The sequence below is a fragment of the Emys orbicularis genome, chromosome 5, assembly GCF_028017835.1.
Source record: "Emys orbicularis isolate rEmyOrb1 chromosome 5, rEmyOrb1.hap1, whole genome shotgun sequence".
Lineage (NCBI taxonomy): Eukaryota > Metazoa > Chordata > Testudines > Emydidae > Emys > Emys orbicularis.
This window is the reverse complement of record NC_088687.1, coordinates 130,397,938-130,418,405: the sequence shown is the minus strand read 5'-3', so window position 1 is coordinate 130,418,405 and position 20,468 is coordinate 130,397,938. Positions and strand designations below refer to the sequence as shown.

General features: G+C 41.8%; 1 protein-coding gene across 9 annotated transcripts in view; it reads right to left on the bottom strand.

Moving 5' to 3' along the window:
- Positions 1–13,080: 13,080 nt before the first annotated feature.
- The window catches only part of CTBP1 (C-terminal binding protein 1), a 410,482-nt gene continuing 403,094 nt past the window's right edge, over positions 13,081–20,468 (bottom strand). For 8 of the 9 annotated variants that reach the window (XM_065405602.1, XM_065405605.1, XM_065405598.1 and 5 more), the window contains 2 exons: positions 19,988–20,105; positions 13,081–14,144 (listed from right to left, as the gene is read on the bottom strand). In XM_065405602.1, the coding sequence (XP_065261674.1) occupies positions 13,958–14,144; positions 19,988–20,105 (305 nt within the window). In that variant the 3' untranslated portion in view covers positions 13,081–13,957. The remainder of the gene's footprint in view (positions 14,145–19,987; positions 20,106–20,468) is intronic. The other variant, XM_065405597.1, reaches the window with a different exon arrangement.

Here is a 20,468-nt window from a genome sequence, read left to right as displayed (position 1 = left end):
AAGGACCTAGGGGTCACAGTGGACGAGAAGCTGGATATGAGTCAACAGTGTGCTCTTGTTGTCAAGAAGGCTAACGGCATTTTGGGCTGTATAAGTAGGGGCATTGCCAGCAGATCGAGGGACGTGATCGTTCCCCTTTATTCGACATTGGTGAGGCCTCATCTGGAGTAGTGTGTCCAGTTTTGGGCCCCACACTACAAGAAGGATGTGGAAAAATTGGAAAGAGTCCAGCGGAGGGCAACAAAAATGATTAGGGGTCTGGAGTGCATGACTTATGAGGAGAGGCTCAGGGAACTGGGATTGTTTAGTCTCCAGAAGAGAAGAATGACGGGGGATTTGATAGCAGCCTACAACTACCTGAAGGGGGGTTCCAAAGAGGATGGAACTCGGCTGTTCTCAATGGTGGCAGATGACAGAACAAGGAGCAATGGTCTCAAATTGCAGTGGGGGAGGACTAGGTTGGATATTAGGAAACACTATTTCACTAGGAGGGGTGGTGAAGCACTGGAATGCGTTACCTAGGGAGGTGGTGGAGTCTCCTTCCTTGGAGGTTTTTAAGGCCCGGCTTGACAAAGCCCTGGCTGGGATGATTTAGTTGGGAATTGGTCCTGCTTTGAGCGGGGGTTGGACTAGATGACCTCCTGAGGTCCCTTCCAACCCTGATATTCTATGATTCTATGATTCTATGTTTAAGATGAGAGATGAAATCTAAGCTCCACCAATGCTAGCTTATCCTTCAATCACAGAAAATTAATCACGTGGGAAATACCCCCAGATCTTAACACATGATCCCTGCTTTCAACTCTTCACAGGGAGCTGAAAAAAACGGTTACTTACCGTCTCGTAACTGTTGTTCTTCAAGATGTGTTGTTCACGTCCACTCCAATCAGGTGTGCGTGCACCGCGTGCATGGTTGTCTGAAAGTTTTCCCTGAGCAGCTCCCGTTGGATCTGCTGTGGAACCCCCTAGAGTGGAGCCTTCATGGCACTCAATACATGACCCTGTCAACCCGATCCCCCTTCAGTTCCTTCTTGCAAGCTACTCCAACAGAGGGGAAGGAGGGTGGGTTTTGGAATGGACATGAACACCACATCTTGAAGAACTGTTACGAGAAGGTGAGTAACCGGTTTTTTCTTCTTTGAGTGCTTGTTCACGTTTATTCCAATCAGGTGACTCCCAAGCTCTACCCCGGAGGTGGGGTCGGAGTTAAGAAATCACTGATTGGAGCACCGCCCTGCCAAATGCCACATCATCTCTGGTGTATAGGGTGATAGCATAGTGAGAGAGGTAAACGTATGCTCTGAGGACCAAGTTACTGCCCTGCAGATATCTTGTATCATGACCTGGGCCAGGAAGGCAGCTGACGAGGCTTGTGCCCTTGTGGAATGTGCCGTAAGAGTTGGGGCTGGGACCTCGGCTAACTCGTAATATGTGCGGATGCATGCCGTGATCCAGGAAGATATTCTTTGAGATGAGACTGGGAGTCCTTTCATCTGGTCTGCCACTGCCACGAATAGTTGGTTCGACTTCCTGAATGGTTTCATGCACTCAATGTAGAATGCTAGCGCTCGCCGAACATCCAGTGAGTGCAGCCTCTGCTCTTGGGTACTGGTGTGAGGCTTAGGATAGAAGACGGGTAGAAAAATGTCTTGACCAGTGTGGAATTGTGACACTACTTTGGAAAGGAAGGCTGGGTGAGGCCTGAGCTGCACCTTGTCTTTGTGAAAGACCATGTAGAGGGGGGCCAGAGGTCAGAGACTAATTAGGACACCCACCTGGCTGATGTGATGGCTACCAGGAAGGACACCTTCCACAACAAATAGAGCAGGGAGCAAGTCACCAGCGGTTCAAAAGGGGCCCCCATGAGCCAGGAGAGGACCAGGTTAGGGTCCCATGTGTATATAGGTGTTCCAAGCCCTTGAGGAAATGTCCTAACATGGGGTTAGTGAACACGGAGCGTGCAGACGTTCCTGGGTGGAAGGCTGAGATAGCAGCAAGGTGCACCTTGATGGATGCTGCAGCTAGGCCCTGCTGTTTGAGATGCAGAAGGTACTCTAGGATGAGTGGTATAGCCACCTGGAGTGGAGGTCTGTGTTGCTGGGCACACCAGCAAGTGACCTAACACCTCCACCTGGCACTGCCCTGCTGGACTCGATGGTCCCCTGTCGGGCACCAAAGTCAACAGCACCAACTCGTGCTGACTTGGCACCGGGTCCTTTCTGGGGTGCACCCGTGCATCCCCTGATGGTCCCGCAGATATTGGGGCCAGTGAGCACCCTCTTTCAGCCTTCTTGTGTCTCTTCTGTGGCACCAGGGAAGTCAAGCGATGCCGAGCTGCTATACGTGGGTACAGTGCCAGGGTCTCTTGTGGTAGAGTCCTTCCTTGGCACCATGTCGGGTACGGATGCTGGAGCATTCCGTACGGATGCGCCTGGTGCCGGGTTCTGGCGGTCCATAGCCGGCTGTGGGCAGAGAGTAGACTCCATTAAAAGTTGTTTTAGACGGAAATCATGCTCCTTTTTGATTCTTGGCCGAAAAGCCCTGCAGATGTGCACCTTTCCGTTTGGTGCGCTTCCCCCAGACAGTTTAAAGAAGAGTTGTGGGTGTCACTGATGGGCATAGGCTTATTACAAGCACTGCAGGGCTTAAAGCCTTGGGCTCATGGCATACCCCGGAGCCCGAGGGGGTTAGGATTGGAGAGAGACCCCGCTCCCGACCTACTATCTAAACTAACTAGAACACTAACTAGAAACTATAATGACTAACAGACGAACGCTAAGGGAGCACTTGCTGAGCAAGTGAGCACTGTTCCAATGGCCATCACAGATGGTAAGAAGGAACTGAAGGGGGCGCCAGGTCGGCAGGGTCATATATTGAGCGCCATGAAGGCGCCACTCCAGGGGGCTCCACAGCCGACCCGGTGGGAGCTTCTAGGGGAAAAACTTCCTGATGACCATGCACGCGGCACGTGCACACCTGATTGGAATGGATGTGAACAAGCACTTGAAGAACCACCACTCCCTTCCCAAGAGAAACCCCAGCAGTGGAAGAAGTACTGAATGTGCTATTGAAAGCCACTCTGGATACTGTCCAGAGGGTGAGAGTTTCATGTCTCAGAGCTTGATGAAAGACAGGTAGAGGTGTGTCTCGGAGAACAGTGCAGCAGTTGGATGTGAGCCACCTGGCCTAGGGCCTTTAGCAGGATATCACATTCAGTGCAGCCCCGATCTTTCTCTGTTGTTCTCTTTATGATGCCTGAGATCAGCAAAGCCTCATCTAGTTCACAGGAGAGCAGAGGAAGGCCATGAGCAGCGTGAGTGGATAGGTGAGAATGAGGAGAGAGGCTAGGCTAGGTCATACTCACTGAAGCAAAGGCAGTTCAGGTAAGGGAGAGCCAATCAACAAGTCTGCTGCTACCGCTGAAAGGAGAGGAGGAAAATTAGAAATTTCAGTTGAGCTCCCCTTGAAGCTTTTAGAAAAGAGAAATGTTTCTCCGCCTGCTATTATGGACATACGGGTTAATATTATTTAACTGAGGATACAGCACGTGTTTCCTACATGTTGTATTGTCTGGTTGCACTGATAAATATTCACCCCTGCAGCAAGATAGTATTTTAAACAGTTTTGAATCAGTGAGGACAGCTGCCAGCTGACAGTTTTATGGGTCATGCATTTCGATTGCAGTGGTTCCTCAAACAGTGTCATTCATTCAAATACCCTTTTCTTTCTGCAGCTCTGTAGAAGGCTGCACCCCAATCTATTGGGTATGGATTTGGCCACGGTGATCCATGCATTTGTGACCAGTAGGATATAGTCAATATTGCAGTGAACTGGACTTAGAAAAACATAATGATTGGCCGAGCTACCTGAGGGCCTGCTTGACTCTCCAAACACTCTTGACCTCCCTGTCTGTTACAGTCCTCTCAAACTATAGAATGGTGACAAGGCTTTCTCCTCAACTGGCCCAGGATTGTAGAACTAACCGCTGAGAGATATCAGACTGGCCATGGATCACAGCATGTTCATAATGGAATGTGACACTTACCTCTTTGGCTTCATGGCACAATCTTTTATAAAGAAAGGGACTCCTCCAGGTGAATAGAAGAGAAGGAAACAGTGATCTGTACATGTAGAACTGGTACAATTTTTTAAGCACTTGGGCATCAGAGTCAGGGCCGGCACCAGGCAACCAAGCACATGCTTGGGGCGGCACCTGGTAAGGGGCGGCGGGGGGCGGCGCGGCATTCCGCGGGGGGGATGCGCTCCGGCGGCGCGGCGCTGGGGGGGGGGGGGTTCCAGCGGCGCTCGGTGGGGGGTGGGGGCGGGCTCCGGCGGCGATCAGCGGGGGGGCGGCGCGGAGCTCGGCGCTCGGGGGGAGGGTTCCAGCGGCGCTCGGCGGGGGGGCGGCGCGGGTCACGGCGCTCGGGGGGGGTGTTCCGGCGGTGCTCGGCGGGGGGGGGGGCGGGCTCCAGCGGCGCGGTACTCGGTGGGGGGGCGGCACGGGGCGCGGCGCTCGGCGGGGGGGCGGGTTCCGGCGCTCAGCGGGGGGGGTGGCGCGGCGCGGCGCTTGGCGGGGGGCGGTGCTTTTTTTTGCTGCTTGGGGCAGCAAAAAAGTTAGAGCCGGCCCTGATCAGAGTGATGAGCTCAGTATAAGATGGAGAGAGAGAGAGAGGTTAGCAAGGAGGGAGGAAAAAAAAAGAAAAGATGGGAAAAGAACGGGGGTAACAAAAGATATAGAAAATAGTTAGACTGTGGCATGGTCTTTCGAGTGACATGGTAGGTGCCTTTAACCTGAGACATTTCAAATTGGCCAGAGCACTAGAAAATATCCAGTAGTGAACAATCTTACACTGTCAGGTGAATGGGCTGTGTAAACTATATGCAGACTTAGAAACTCTACTCATCCACTTGCTCAGGACAAGGGATTTCTCTCATTTCATTTGGTTTATAATTTGGTTTTGCAGACAGGGCACTGAGATTCTGTTTTGGCTCTTCAATGACCTGCTGTCTGACACTGGGCTGGTCATTTCACCTCTCTGTGCCTCAGTTTACCTCAGTCCATTTATCTGTCTTGTCGTCTTAAACTGTAATATGTTCAGAGCAGGGCCTGTCTCTCCTAATTCGTTTGTACAGCACCTATCACAATCTTGGGTTGGGGGCCCATAAACACTACTATAATACAAATAAACAACAATAAAAGATCATTATTGAAAGAACAAGCAAGTAAACTTTGTGAATGGGCTAGTAAGTTTTAATGGCAATCTCACAAGGCTCCCCAATAAATCTTTTCTCTCTAATTTCTATCTATCCCTTTATACAAAGAAGCTGAATTCCCATGCTGAAATAATCTTAGCAAGATTTTAACTCCCACACATCTGAATGGCTGATATGTAATTAGAAATGAGAATATTCAGAGATATTCTAACTGCATATACTATGTAGGCAGTACCTAGATATGCCATGGCATCTTGTAAAACTACTATTTATGGGGTAGCATAAACAGAGTTATATACCCATCACAGCTAAATGATTGTAACTAGTTATAGTTTTACGCAAAGTGTCTGTTTTGCCACCTAGTGGTTACTATTGAGAAATTAATTTTGTTCGTACCTCCATCATTCCACTTCTGGACACAGACAAACACAGATAACCTGCTAAATCTGTAAGATTTTGGAGATAAGGAAAACATGAAACAGCAGTACAGACAATGAGCAGCAATTAGAGAAAAATTACAGTTAAAAACTAACTATACAATTTAAAACATACACAGCACTTAAACACAGCACAGAAATTCCTATAGAAGCATTTGCGTCCTTACCAGTGTTAGCAGATCAGAGCCTGAATACAGCCACAGGTTAAAACAGTCACTAATCTCAAAGGTGGGAATTTTAGAAAGCAAGGAGTCAGCATTCTGAATTTGTACCTGTTCTAACTAGCAAAGAGCTGCCTGAAACAGAGTTTAGATCATGCCTCATAGTGAAGCCAAAGTTTTGGGGCTGCATTCAGCTGTGGTTCAGGAGACTCGGATTTCAGAGTATGGTTTCGATGAACACTAGCATGCATAGCCTGCTGCACCAAGAGCAAGAAGCCAAGCGTAGCTTTCTCTGGTTTGTTACTTTTTACAGCACCATTGACTGACATCTCCTGCCCCTAGAACAAGTGCAGCAGAAACACAAGCTTTCTTTCCTACCACTGACCTCAACATTGAGAGATGGGTGCCCAATTGTGGTGATGTGGACACCTGTCTACTAAGAGATGGGCACAAATTAGTTTCCCATCAATAACTGGTTCCGAGATCCTGCATTCCTAATGCAACGTTTCTCAACGGCGAGGCCCTAAAATGCTGTCACTTTAAACCTCTACACACCCAGCTGAGAAGCAGCTAGTCCAAACCCCTGCTACAGTAACAAAATGTCCATGTATAATCCAAACTCCCAAAGAATCAACCTATTTCTGGGCTCAACCCTTTTCTGGGGTTCCATACTACTTTTCTCCATCTCTAGGATCAAGCACTCTCCTGCCCAACCAGTCTGCCTGAGGCTCTAGCCTCCAAGAGTCTCTGGTGCTTCAGCCCTTCACAGGAGCCAGCCTACCAATCTGCTCCTTGTAGTTTCTTCACCAGCCTAAACACTCTAGTTATAAGGCCCAGGTGTCTGTTGAGTTATCACCTGTTTCTTTTAGTCCTGTCCTCTCTGGCCACCCAGGTGAAGAAAAAGTCACCCCATCACATGAGAGTAATTATTTATCCTAGGTGGCTGTTCTCTAGCATTTGGAATTTTTGATAATAGATATTGGGGTATTTTCAAATGTGCTAGGTGATTTAGGCACCTAAGTGCCAGAGTCATTTAGCAGCCTTTGTCCCATTGATTTCCAATGAGTCTTAGGCCCTTAGTGCCAAATTTTTAAAAGCATCTAGAAGATGCAGATAGGTGCCAAGTAGAATTTTCAAAAGCACCTATAACAGGGTAGGTGCCTCACTTCCATTGGTTTCATTGAATGTCCCATTGAAATGGGAACTTAGGCTCCTAAGATCAGTAATGGCTGAAAGTTACCCTCAAATGGCTATTCAGTGAACTATGTGAAGAAAGATATTGGTGTCAGTCTAGACCTTAATTTACAGCTGTTCACATCACAAATACATGATAAACCGTTGTTAACAACTGGTACCTTTGCTGACTGTTGATCGGATCCCTCCAGGTCAGGAATGAAACATTGTTGGGATCAGAACAGTGTAGGAAATCTTGGACCGCTGCCACCAGAGCTGGACATAATATATGGAGATAGTTCTTCAGTCTCTAATGTTAGTTAAATATAGCTCCTTAACACAAGTGAAGTCTTCATTTAAAAGAGAATGACTGTATTGGCATTATAAACTCATTTTATTTCAGGTAGCCTGTAAAAACTCAGAGTGTGGAATGCATGCAGCAATCCAAAGTGGACACAACAAGTCTCCCTTATAGAGTTTCCTTATTTTTCTGTGGGGCTGGACTTCTATCTACCACATTAGTTACTTGCTACAAAGCTGTGCCTCTATATATTGGATTTACAGGGGGGGGGGAATTAGCCGAAAAGCCAAACTGTGTGGATCAATGTCTTTTTGTATCTCTGTACTCCCTCAACCTATGCTTCCTACAGCCTGGATGGGATTCAGTGACCAAAATGATTGTTCTGTAGAAAAAAGGCAACTCCCCAAACCTTGAATGCTGGCTCTCTATTTTTTTAGGTTACCTTTAAATCTATGCTACCGTAGATGCATTTAAAAATATACAATTTTTTACAGTTTTCCTGTTTTGGTTTCTCGAGCTGAGATTGTCAAGTTAGTATTTTCCAACCACTTTTTGTCCTTTTTCGATTGAATTTGAAAGACTAGGACAGATAAGCAGTTAAACATTTTGTAGGTACCATAAATTTTCAAGGGCTTGGCCTGCTCAAAGAATAATCTATATTGTCCTGAAAGTGTTTCAGTGGATTGCCTTGCATTATCTAGACCATATTTTACTTTGTATAGTGTCCTTGATGTGCGGTGTCACAAAACGCTTTACAGAGAGAGTGTCATCAGAAACAAAGGCAAAGAAAGTTTCAGAGATTAAAGAGACAAAGTTCTACAAGGAGGGTTTGGGGAAGAAAGTTCCACAGTGATATGCGTGATTCCAAACTCACAAGAGGCTGGATATGTGATCAGCGTGTTAGCGTGCAGAGAGCTCAGGGAGAGTTGAAAACCAGGTCCATACTGAATTGAATTTAGAGATGGACACTCAACAATGAATGTGATCTATAGGAATACTTTTCAATGACAACGGGTATTCTGATTACAGCATTCCAGGTCTCCGGAAAATCAGGGAGAAATTATTTCAGAATAGTATGAGAGAGAGAATTGCTATAGCTGAGGCACGAAGTGATTGAAGAGAGATACAGTAGGGTCAACGTAAGGATGAATTCTTTTAACGGTGCATGGGTAGTGATAGGCAGATGAATAATCAAGGGAGATATGAGTAAGAAAAAGGCTGAGGTCAAGGATAAAGTCACTACTTCTGGTACTTAAGCACGTGCTTAACTCCAAATCAATGGGACTGAAGCATATGCTGAAGTGCTTAACAGAATCAGGGCCAAAGTGATAATGGAGCCAGTCACAAGATAAAGAGGGCTTTTTACCAAGTTTTTGAAGCTTGCATGACTTTGCAGGAAGTTCTGGTTAGCTAAGGAAATAACAGTCAATACAGGCATGTAGATGGGAGATATAGATATCAGCAAATGAATCAGGAGAGATAAATTGTACGATTTTGTTTGCAGGTGAATAACCACAGTTAAAGCTAGATTCCAGATGAGAAGAAGGCCACAAACAAAAGACACTATAAAGCAAAAAGAACACTTGACACTGCATTTGGGGAAGAAGGAAAAGACGACGGAGAGGTGGCTTGATTACGGTGTGTAAGTACATTCACCGTGAGAAAATATTCAAGACTGATGGCCTTTCTGAGAGGCAGGCTTTAGTCACAGAGAAGTTATTGGGCTCAATACAGTGGTAACTGGGTGAAATGCAATGGCTTATGATATGCAGGTCAGATTAGATGATCTGATAGTCTCTTCTGGCCTTAACATTATATGAAAAATACCATGTGCTAGAAAACTTTTCAAATTAGCAGAGGAAGGCCAAACAAGAACCAATAGCTGAAAGCTGAAGCTGGACAAATTTAAAATTGGATGGAGGGCACAGATTTTTAATAGGCAAGGCAAGTAACCACTGGAATAAACTACGATGGGAAGTGGTAGATTCTTCATCTCTTAATGTCATCAGATCAAGACAGGATGCCTTTCTGGGAGATATACTTTAGTCAAATACAAGTTATTGGGCTCAGTGCAGGAGTAATTGGGTGAAATTCAATGGTCTGTGTTATACAGGTCAGGCTTCATTATTTAATAATTAGCTCCCTTCTGACTTTAAAATCTATGACTGAATCTATGATCAGCATGAGAGGTAGGAGTTGGTGGAATGGAATAGATGACTGGCAGTGCCATCTTTTTACTCAAGAAAGAGAGAGTATTGAAATATCTATTATTAAACATGAGAAGAAAAAGGGATCGTTGACAGAGGTAAGGAATAAGCTGTTAAGCACTCAGAGTTGGGAAGTCCCAGGAGTATGAAAAGCACTCTTGAATCATTCAAGGTGGGAGTGCGGGATCAGAAAGTAACAGAAGAACACTTCCTCCAAAACTTTGTTGAGGAAATGAAGCCCTGAAGTTGGTTATTATAGCCAGCCCTTGTTTTTATACATCAGGGTGTTTAGACTGTTAGCCCCCCAGTAGCTACTGATGTTTGTAAAATAAATTTGTATTTTGTATTCTATAAAGAACAGGAAATAAGTAATTCAAAGATTTAAAAAAGCTAAAACCCAGGAAGCTTGAGGGCCTCTAGCTCACAGATAATTTACAATTCAACAACAAGCTAAAGTAACACATATTATTATAAAAGAACTGAGCATTTAATTGGAAAAGGAGAGTCTTACACACTGCATGCATCAGTGGAGTTGCTTAGGCTCTGATCCTGAAAACACCTTCTGCACAAGCTCAGTTTTAAACATAGAATCATAGAACTGGAAGGGACCTCGAGAGATAATCTAGTCCAGTCCCCTTCACTCATGGCAGGACTAAGTATTATCTAAACCATCCTGACAGGTGTTTGTCTAACCTGCTCTTAAAAATCTCCAATGATGGAGATTCCACAACCTCCCTAGGCAATTTATTCCAGTGTTTAACGAACCTGACAGTTAGGAAGTTTTTCCTAATGTCCAACCTAAACCTCCCTTGCTGCAATAAGCCCATTGTTTCTTGTTCTAGCCTCAGAGGTTAAAAAGAACAATTCTTTCCCTCCTCCTTGTAACCTTTTATGTACTTGAAAACCGTTATCACATTCCCCGCTCAGTCTTCTCTTCTCCAGACTGAAAAAAACCAATTTTCTCAATCTTCCCTCATAGGACATGTTTTCTAGACCGTTAATCATTTTTGTTGATCTTCTCTGGACTTTCTCCAATTTGTCCACATCTTTCCTGAAACGTGGCACCCAGAACAGGACACAAAATTCCAGTTGAGGCCTAATCAATGCTGAGTAGAGCAGAAGAATTATTTCTCATGTCCTGCTTACAACACTCCTGTTAATACATCCCAGAATCATGTTTGCTTTTTATGCAACAGTGTTACACTGTTGACTCATATTTAGCTTCTGATCCACTATGACCCTTCCGCAGTATTTCTTCCTAGGAAGTCATTTCCCATTTTATATGTGTGCAACTGATTGTTCCTTCCTAAGTGGAGTACTTTGCATTTGTCCTTATTGAATTTCATCCAATTTGACCATTTGAATTTTAAACCTGTCTTCTAAAGCACTTGCAACCCCTCCCAGCTTGGTATTGTCCGCAAACTTTATAAGTGTTCTCTCTATACCATTAACTAAATCATTGAGTATTCCCATCAAAAGCCAATGGACCATATATATGCTTGCTGTCAAGCACATGAATATTTGCAAATCTGGGATTTAATTTCTCCCTGCTGGGGATTAACTGCGTGCTCTACACAAACTCTTTCCCCTGCTCTATATATTGTTGCCTTCATTTCTCTTTTGTTGGTCTATTTACTGATTCACTGGGAAAAAATAACTTGACTGGTCTAAGCTGCATCTGAACGCATGGCCAATGGAGGTGTAAGATAGGGGCAAGTCTTGGTATCCCAAGGCTATCACCCTGACTGGGCCTGTGATTTAGTGCCCCCCAAAGTTATATATTTACTTTACTTTCGTATATGCCAAAGCAACACTTGGAGATTTACAAAGATTATTCCTGAACATGAACTATTGGATTCGAAAACCAAAATCCTACTCACATCATAAGGCCCTGTGTGATTTTCTCCAAGTTCTTGGCCACGAGACTAGCTGGAATTGTCTGTGCTGCAGTAACTTGCAGTATTACCTCTGTGCTTTCTTGTGAGGGTGTAGAAATGAGTTTGTTATTGCCATGGTAAACAGGCAGTGAAATCTTGGCCCCACTGATTTCAAAAGCAAAACTCCCATTGACTTCAATGGGACCAGGATTTCACTTTCTGACTTTGGATTTTCTCTACTCAACATTGTGGATAGTTCTCTGAAAACATCCACTCAATGTGCAGCGGCAGTCAAAAAAAGCAAAGAGAATGTTGGGAATCATTAAGAAAGGGATAGCTAATAAGACAGAAAAATATCATATTGCCTTTATATAAATCCATGGTATGCCCATATCTTGAATACTGTGTGCAGATGTGGTCGCCCATCTCAAAAAAAAAAAGACATATTGGAGTTGGAAAAGGTTCAGAAAAGGGCAACAAAAATGATTAGGGACTGGAACAGCTGCCATAGAAGGAGAGATTAATAAGACTGGGACTCTTCAGCTTGGAAAAGAGATGACTAAAGTGGGATATGATAGAGGTCTATAAAATCTTGAATAGTGTGGAGAAAGTGAATAAGGAAGTGTTATTTACTCCGTCTCATAACACAAGAATTAGGGGTCATCAAATGAAATTTATAGGCAGCAGGTTTAAAACAAACAAAAGGAAGTATTTTTTCACACAACGCACAGTCAACCTGTGGAACTCCTTGCTAGAGGATGTTGTGAAGGCCAAGACTATAATAGGGTTAAAAAAAAGAACTAGGTAAGGTTCATGGAGGATAGGTCCATCAATGGCTATTAGCCAGGATGGGCAGGGATGGTGTCAGAAGCTGGGAATGGGCAACAGGGGAGGGATCACTTGATGATTACCTGTTCTGTTCATTCCCTCTGGGGCACCTGGTATTGGCCACTGTTGGAAGACAGGATGCTGGGCTAGATGGACCTTTGGTCTGACCCAGTATGGCTGTTCTTATGTTCTTACATGTTTGCAGAGAATAAGGCTCCACAAATAAAACAGATATGGTTTAAGAAAGATTACTTTTAAGATTTGCTTCCCACCATTCTGAGTTTGCTTCCTGCAGTAGCTAAAAACAAAAGCATACAAGATGAGAGGACACCTGAAAACAATATCGAAGTAAAGGCCAAGTGGCTCCACCCAAAATCCAACATACCTTAACATGGTTCTGCAGTTTTGAAGGACGTATCGGCAGGGTTTTCAATGTAATTTTGTCATGCCACACCTTTCCATGATCATAGAGTAAAAGAAACCAAACAACACACAGTGTTTATGTAGAACTTCCACAAAAGAAGTTTATTATTTTGTTACTCTTGGGCCCCCTCTGCTGTCTCAACAGCATAATAAATATTGTTACTATACTGTAGCTGATGATGCTGGTGCACAAAACGAGGAAGTAAATCAAAAGCTATCTTAATTTCAAACTTCATTAGAAACACAGAGTAAAGATCAACATTTATGAAATGGAAAGGGGAAAAATGGTATGGAAAGAATTTTTATTTTTCAAGCTCCCAAGAGGGTATTACAAACAATGGAGAGCAAAGTAAAGCTAGAAATGAAATACTTGACAGCATCCTTTAAAAAATTACATCTAAGAAACCTAATAAAAGTTGAATAAACAGTTACTAGAAATAAAAATTTTTACACATATGATATTTGTCTGGGATTTTTATTTCTTTAAAATAATTCATACAAATGGTTACAGTCACAAACATGATTTTAACCAAAAATATTGCTAGCCTACCACATTACCAGGAAGGAATCAATGTAGGCAATGAAATGCTGCTACTTTTCAGTAGTCTAGTGCCTTTTTTGCAAACCACCAATAATATATACTTTAACTGGTGACAAAAAGCACAATGCTTGTTTATACAAAACCTTTTTTTTCCTCAAAATCTCTTTGCAATGTTGTCTTCATTTTGAAATAAGGGAATTCATGCCAAAATAAGGAGAAACTGTTTTTTCTTTTGTTTACTAAATCATTCTAAAAAATAAGACAAGCAGGTAGAAAAAACAATGCACTGTGTGGCGTAGAAAGAAAAATGGGAAAAATTCATTGTCCTGAGAAGTTTGCCAACTGCCTCATTTTTGGGCATGTTTTAACATATAAAAGAAAGGATTTTAATCTCAAAATTGGTTTGTTGAATGCCTCCCTTATGTGTTTTTTCCTTGTTGACAGCTAAGCAAAACAAACCCTTTTTAATGTTCTAAAAACTGTACACAGACAAGTACATTCATGATATAATTAACTACTAACTTCTCTTGCTTAACAAAGAACCCATAGGACACAGAAACAGTGAATCAGTCCACTGGACAGGGACAAACTACAATTTATACGGAGGAAAAAACGTTTCCGAATCTTCTTTTTGTCTCCCACCTTTTCCTTGTATACTGTATATTGGACCAGTTTCTAAAACAATTATTGTCTCCTCCTGTAAGTTCATGGTTTTGCCTTTATTCAAAATCCAGATTTTTTCCACACACTCTCTGAAGTTGAAATCTCCAATGTTGGGAATGCTGTTTTCTTAGGCTACAATTGGTCACTTGGGTGGTCTCTATCAGCTTCTGGTTTGACTGTTTGGCCGGGGGAAGGAGCATGTGGTGGATGGGCCACAGCAGGAAGGCCGTGTGATAAAGACATGGGGTTGGGAACTATTCCTTCTACTGCCGTAGGTATGCCAGCTGGAGCCACGCTTACAACACCTGGGGGATACCTGCTAAGAGAGGAAAATGAGAACAATTAAAATTCAGAGATGGCTGATGGCAAAGCCCACCTGGCCCACGAATTGTGCCATCTTCAAGGAGAATGGCAACGAATTTTGTTTTGTGTATGTAAAGCTCAAGATGACGGCATCATATACAGGTGTTGTTAATTAAGGTAATCAACGCTTTACTTTAACCAGATTAGAAATGGGAATTTGCTAATTCCTTCAGATTCCTGACTTGCTGGTTCATCTGACAGCATGAGTGACAACATATATATCAAAAACAATAATGGAAAGATCCATTCCGCTCTGACGTTATGATCCTCACCCTTCACAGTCACTGGGAGTCTTACCATTGACTTCATTGGGTGCCATGACCCCATCTCCTTATTTTCCTTTCCTCGTGGCTTGTCTGAATTTCTCCTTTGGGACTGAAGCATACCAAAGGATTCTTTTGTAAAGTTTTGAAATCAGTTGAATGGGTTTCAAGATCATGTGAATCTGAAACAATGTCTTTTCTTTTAAAATAAACGTACAAACTTAGTCAACTAGGACTGTGTTATAAAACAGTGGAATATCTTAGCCTATGAGTAGCCTCATTTAACCGAATGGGACTACTCATGGAGTAAGGCTCTATTCAGTCTAAGGGTGGCAAAATCAGGCCCTAAAAACTTGATTTGGTTTTTGAACTTCAAACTTGCTAGAGACCTTCGGTATGTGGGAAGGAATGGGGGTCACAAATAAAGAACTGTGAACAGTTCTTCAGTTCTGTTACTTTTTATGGACAAGCATCAAGGTTAAATATTGTAGAGGTCTGGAAGGGATGAACATTTTCAGTCTGGTTTTATGGTGGCTGTGATATTATCAGGACACCGAACATGGTGAATCTGCAGCTCATGATCTCTAGATTCTGTGCTGCTGACATTTAAACAACAGCTATATATGTCTGTCTATCCTCTTTTGTGATGTTACCAAAAAAATGTTCCTCTTCAGCCAAATGCCTACGATTCACCTTTAGGGGTTCTCTCATACCAGCCACGTATTGTATCCTATAATTCTCTCTCCCACTCCAATCATAAAAACATGCACTTGTCTTTTGTTGTCTTCAACTAGCATTTTGTTACCCAAGGGTCTTAATGAGGTTGTTTATTTTAAAAGTAGCAGCATAATCTGCAGGCCTATTACTCATTTAGACTTAAAAGGCAGGAATTACAACTGGAGCCTATTGAAACTTTTCTAAATATCAGGGTGGAATTTGGCTCCGCTGGCCAGCAAACTCAGAGGAGGGGAAGCAGAATGGAAGCAGCTTTTCTACTTCATCACCTGAATCCCATAGAAGACTCTCATCACAAACACCATACAACTAGAGCTCTGAATGGCTTTTGCGGAGGACATGGCAGGCCAGGAAGTTATCTGTTGCCCTGGTCACTTTGGTGGAGGCTTCCATAGATGATAATGTTGTTCCTAATGTTGGGATATCTGTTGATTTAGAGGATCATACCATCTGTAGGCCAACAAATTTAATTCCTCATCCCCCACCCACACCCAACAGGGTACCTTCCATGGAACTCTGCAAGTGTTAATTTACAGAGCGCTACTCTGCCCCTCCAGAGAGTTTATTCTAGAACTAATTGGCAACTGCAAATGAAATTAGTTCCTACTTTCAGTACTTCAATTTGAATCTTATTAAATCAAATTTGCTTCAAAGCCTATGAATACCTTACAACTGGGCACTGTTTTATTTATTCATATTTAATTTTGAAAAGGGTTTATTCAATTGTGTTTTGTACAAAAAGTAAAATACATACCATGAGAGGACAATAATTCTCAAATTAAAAGACACCCCCAACATAGCAGCCCTTGCAACAAAGATTCTCCAGCTTCCAACATCAACCCCTCACAATCTGCCGATTGCACAAATACTCATGGAAATACACTGTCCTGTCAACGTGCCCACCCAGTCAACAAATCTGGTTTCGACAAATCAGGAAGGGAGCAAATTCCAAAGTTGTGTTCTCTTCACAGAAAATTTCCTTCCAGACAGCCTCTACCATTTAAACCATACAGGTTCTAGGTCAGGAGTCTCTACTAATCACTGCTTTGTTATGAACTCTGTTTGTTTCAAACTCTGTGGAGAAAATCATGCATTGCCTGCAGAATATCACATCACCTTTAGTGTTTGCACAGTAATTCCAATTAATACTAGTAATAAACTGTCCTATGATCCAAATTCTGACCTTCAACCCCTCTTACCAGAAAAATGTTTCCTATAAATCTAACCTCCAAGAGTCATACAATTACTCTTTTGTCCTGAATCTAAACTGTGCGTTATATCAACCAAAATACTGATAACATGTCTCTTTGCTGATGCCACACTTTGCCTCACTAATACTGCTCCTGTACCCTCAATTTATTTTGCCATGATCTTTTGATAAATTCTGTCTCGTTACTTTATTTTCCCTGATTTAACTATAACAGGGTTATTCCAACCTTTTCATCAATCTTACCTTTAAACACATGCCATGTAAATTCAGCAGTCATTTTATATATGCATCTGGCATTTGTAGCCCTCTTTGCTTCACTGTTTCATTCTCTCTTACACTGTTAATCAGCAGATGCATTCTATCCAGAGCTTTACAGTCCCTCTCTCCCAACCCTTCACCTCTGGCATCAATAATCCAAAAAACAAGCCAGGTAATTGTGTCAAACTAATCTAATTGCCGCAGCAGAACCAAGATGTAGCTGATCTCACCTTTGTCAATCTGCTCCCCGCCACATAGCACTTTATACCAAAATCTCTAACCTTCTGACCTGGGATTAACAATCAACTGTTGATCCATTTTCAGTTTAATCCACTTTATTATTATTTACATTGTAGTAGCACCTAGAGGCCCCAGGCCTATTGTGCTAGGTGCTGTAAAAACACGTGACAAGAGAATGTCTCCATCTCAAAGCATTTATAATCTAACTAAAGATTCTCTCTTCCAGGCAGAGTGTGTGAATAACTCTTTAAATACTCTTTAACATGCTATTCATTGTATAATTTATTCCAGTATAGGTCACAACAATATCTAAAGTATGGTTATGCTATTCTTGTCTGTATCTGTTTGAAGGCAGAAGACATTTCAACATCTGTAAACTGCATGATCTCTGTCTCTACTGTGGGTCATGTCAATATATCTGGCTGTATCTTGCACTTTGTGTCACAGTAAGCAGAGGTGTATTATTTAATAATTAGTCCAATAATGAATACACAACAATAATACACCGCAGTGTATGCCTCTACTTTACCTGAGAACTCAGACTATTACATATAGGTTGGTTCCTTCCCATTTCTCTTTCATAATTCATCAAACTTCTCGGAACATCATTAATCTTTGCTTCTGGAAGAGTAACTACAGTCCTCTTTGCCTGACCTTCTTAACAGACCAACTATCCATGTTTAGCATACAATAAATGAGAGATTTCTTTTCTGCAGGATATTATGACTTTCAAAAGGCATTTGATCTGGATTATGTTCAGCTGGTAATTGCTGAATGTTCTTCTTTGCTTGTAATAACAACAAATTTGATTCACTTAGGAGTTCTATCCCTTATCACTATTCAAATAATGATATTTCCAGGATTAAATGTTCTTGTTAGTTTTAGTCCACCAAAAAGCATATTTGCATTTTATACATATAAATGATCATCCACATTCTTATCCATATGGTTTTTAGCACATCTGAAAAATCATGCTCCTAGTGAAAGACTGCACAACTCAATTGGCTGAATGAAAGTCTCATACTGGAAACAGAAGATAAGACAGAAATACTTGTTTCAAACCACCAATTTAACTTTTGTGTTAAAAGCAGTATGGAATTTAAAACTAGCAAGTACTGTTACTGAAATTAATTCTTTCATAAAGCCTCAGCTTCAAATCCATATGTTTTTGTATCACCATAACCAATATGGAAATTGTTCCCATTGGCATTTCTTAAAGAATATCCTACATTGGTTTGTACAGATACAGTTGATCAAGTTATTTCAGAAACCTTCCTCCAAATTAAGAAATTGTACAGTACTTTCTTCTCAATCACTCAGTAGTATTGCCCTCTCTACTGAATGTAGCAAATCTTATCTAAATGCAAAAGCTGTTTGTATTTTTGGAAATATTACAAATTTTCCTTTGAAACTGGCAAATGAAGTTGTGAAACGTTTTAAATTTTTACCACACGTTTGAAAAAAAAAATGAATGCATGAACTCTCAATTTTCCTGTTCCTAAAAATATTACTCCAATTAAATACATATTAAAGCTCTGATCCTGTCAAGTCTTATGCATGTGCTTAACCTCTAAACGAAATTATTCCATGCATACAGTTACACCTATGCTTAATTTTCTGTTGAGGCAAGTAAAAATAGCTTTATTCTTTGATATGTTGTATTCTTGTACTTAGAGCAATGGATAGGCACATTTAACAAAAATAAATAAATTACAAATTGTTCTGATCTGTATGTATATATCAAGATTTTGATCGAGACAAAGTTAATATTTTCCTTGAAGCACAGAATACTTGCCAATATATAGATGATGGCATTGGACCCTGAGACCTGGTTCCTGAAGGTATTTAGGCACGTAGGTCCCAATGGATTTCAAATACCTATCTATCTTTCAGGACATGGTCCTGTCAGCCCAAAGCTACATTCTGATTGGTCACTTGGATCTTTCGGATGATGTTACAACTGTGCTTCCGCTGGTGTACAGCTAGGGCTTCATCACTGACACACACAGACGTACACACACAACATCCCTTCACTCATTATGAGGGAGGGGAAATGCTGATAGGGAGCGCAAAGAAAATAAACAGCTCTTGGAGCATGTGGGAGGAAAGGAAGCTGGGGAAAGATAAGGAAAAAAAAGTGAAGGACTGAAGGAGAATTATGACAGTTTTGAACTGCCCCCTCCCTCAAGACACTGCTCTACAGCAGCAGTTTCGTGACCTTGTAAACCACTTTCAACCCAATTCATAGTGTAAAATCTAAACTAGGAGTTGCAAGACTGGGCATCTGCTTTTTATAAAAGTAAATGGCTTGAAATTGGTTTGGAGCCATGAACAGCCACTGTTAAGGCATCAGCAGATAAAGAGATGGAAAAAAGCAGTCAAAACAGTCCCAGGAATTTACAAAAGAGATAAAATAAGCAAACAATAGAGATATTCAAAACAGTAGTGAAATAATATTTATAAACTTCTGCCTATTTTATCTTATCAATGTACTATGAACTACTACTTACAGCGGGAGGATATATTGACTAGTCCCAAAAATGCTTTGCAAAGAACATTTAAAAAATAAATGAAACGTACAATTAAGACAACACTCTCTCCATATACGATTATAATAGCAAAGAGCTACTCCAGAAAGTGCATTGGTGGGCTTTTTATACACATCTTAAGGGGTTAAAAGCAACTAAGATGTGTACCAATAGCTTATTAATGTAACCCTGCTGTGGCTTACAGCCATATTACCACCTTCGGCAAAATGAACATTAGCTTCCACTGAACTGATTGCAGCCAGTCAGGATTACTTCCCTTTCACATACCATCTGCCCTGTTCCAAACATTGGCATTGGTGCCTTCTGAAGAGGTAACAAATAGAAGCATACGGACTCATTTCATCACTGATTTCAGTCAATCATAATCATGTATGTAGCAATTATATAGTAATAAAAATCTATATATATATACACACACACAGGTCTAATCCAACAATAATTTCACAAAACCCTTTTATTAAATGGTGGCTCTTTCTTTTCTTTAAGCTGGAATAGTTGTCTCTGAGATAAAGAGACATTTCCTTTTCTATTTAAGTATCCTTACCTGTATGCAGCACCATTAAGCTCTGGATGAACAACTCCTGGATCCATGCTGGCCCAGGGTGTAGCTGCAGTCAAATGATCTTTGTTAACACAGTTTTTCAGGCTGTCTGGAATACGACCTAGAGAATGGGTAGGAAATACAACATGAAATAAAACATGGATATATCATGCATACTAAATAATAAAGTTTAAGTATACGATACGGTACAAATAACAACACATATTATAAATCTCTGGGTCGCTTTTGATTACTCTCTCCCACATCCAGCCTCTTGCTAAATCCTGTCACTCTTTTACCTGTGTCATCTCTAAAGTCCATCCTTCCCAAATTGCAAAAACCTGTATCCATACTCTGACTGTCCTTCGGCTCCAACACTGCAGTCTTCTTCTCCTCTCAGTCTCTGACCTTTTCTTCCTGCATCTGTCCCGGTAATAGCGAACACACACTTCTGAAAATCTGGGATGAAATCATACTTCCATTG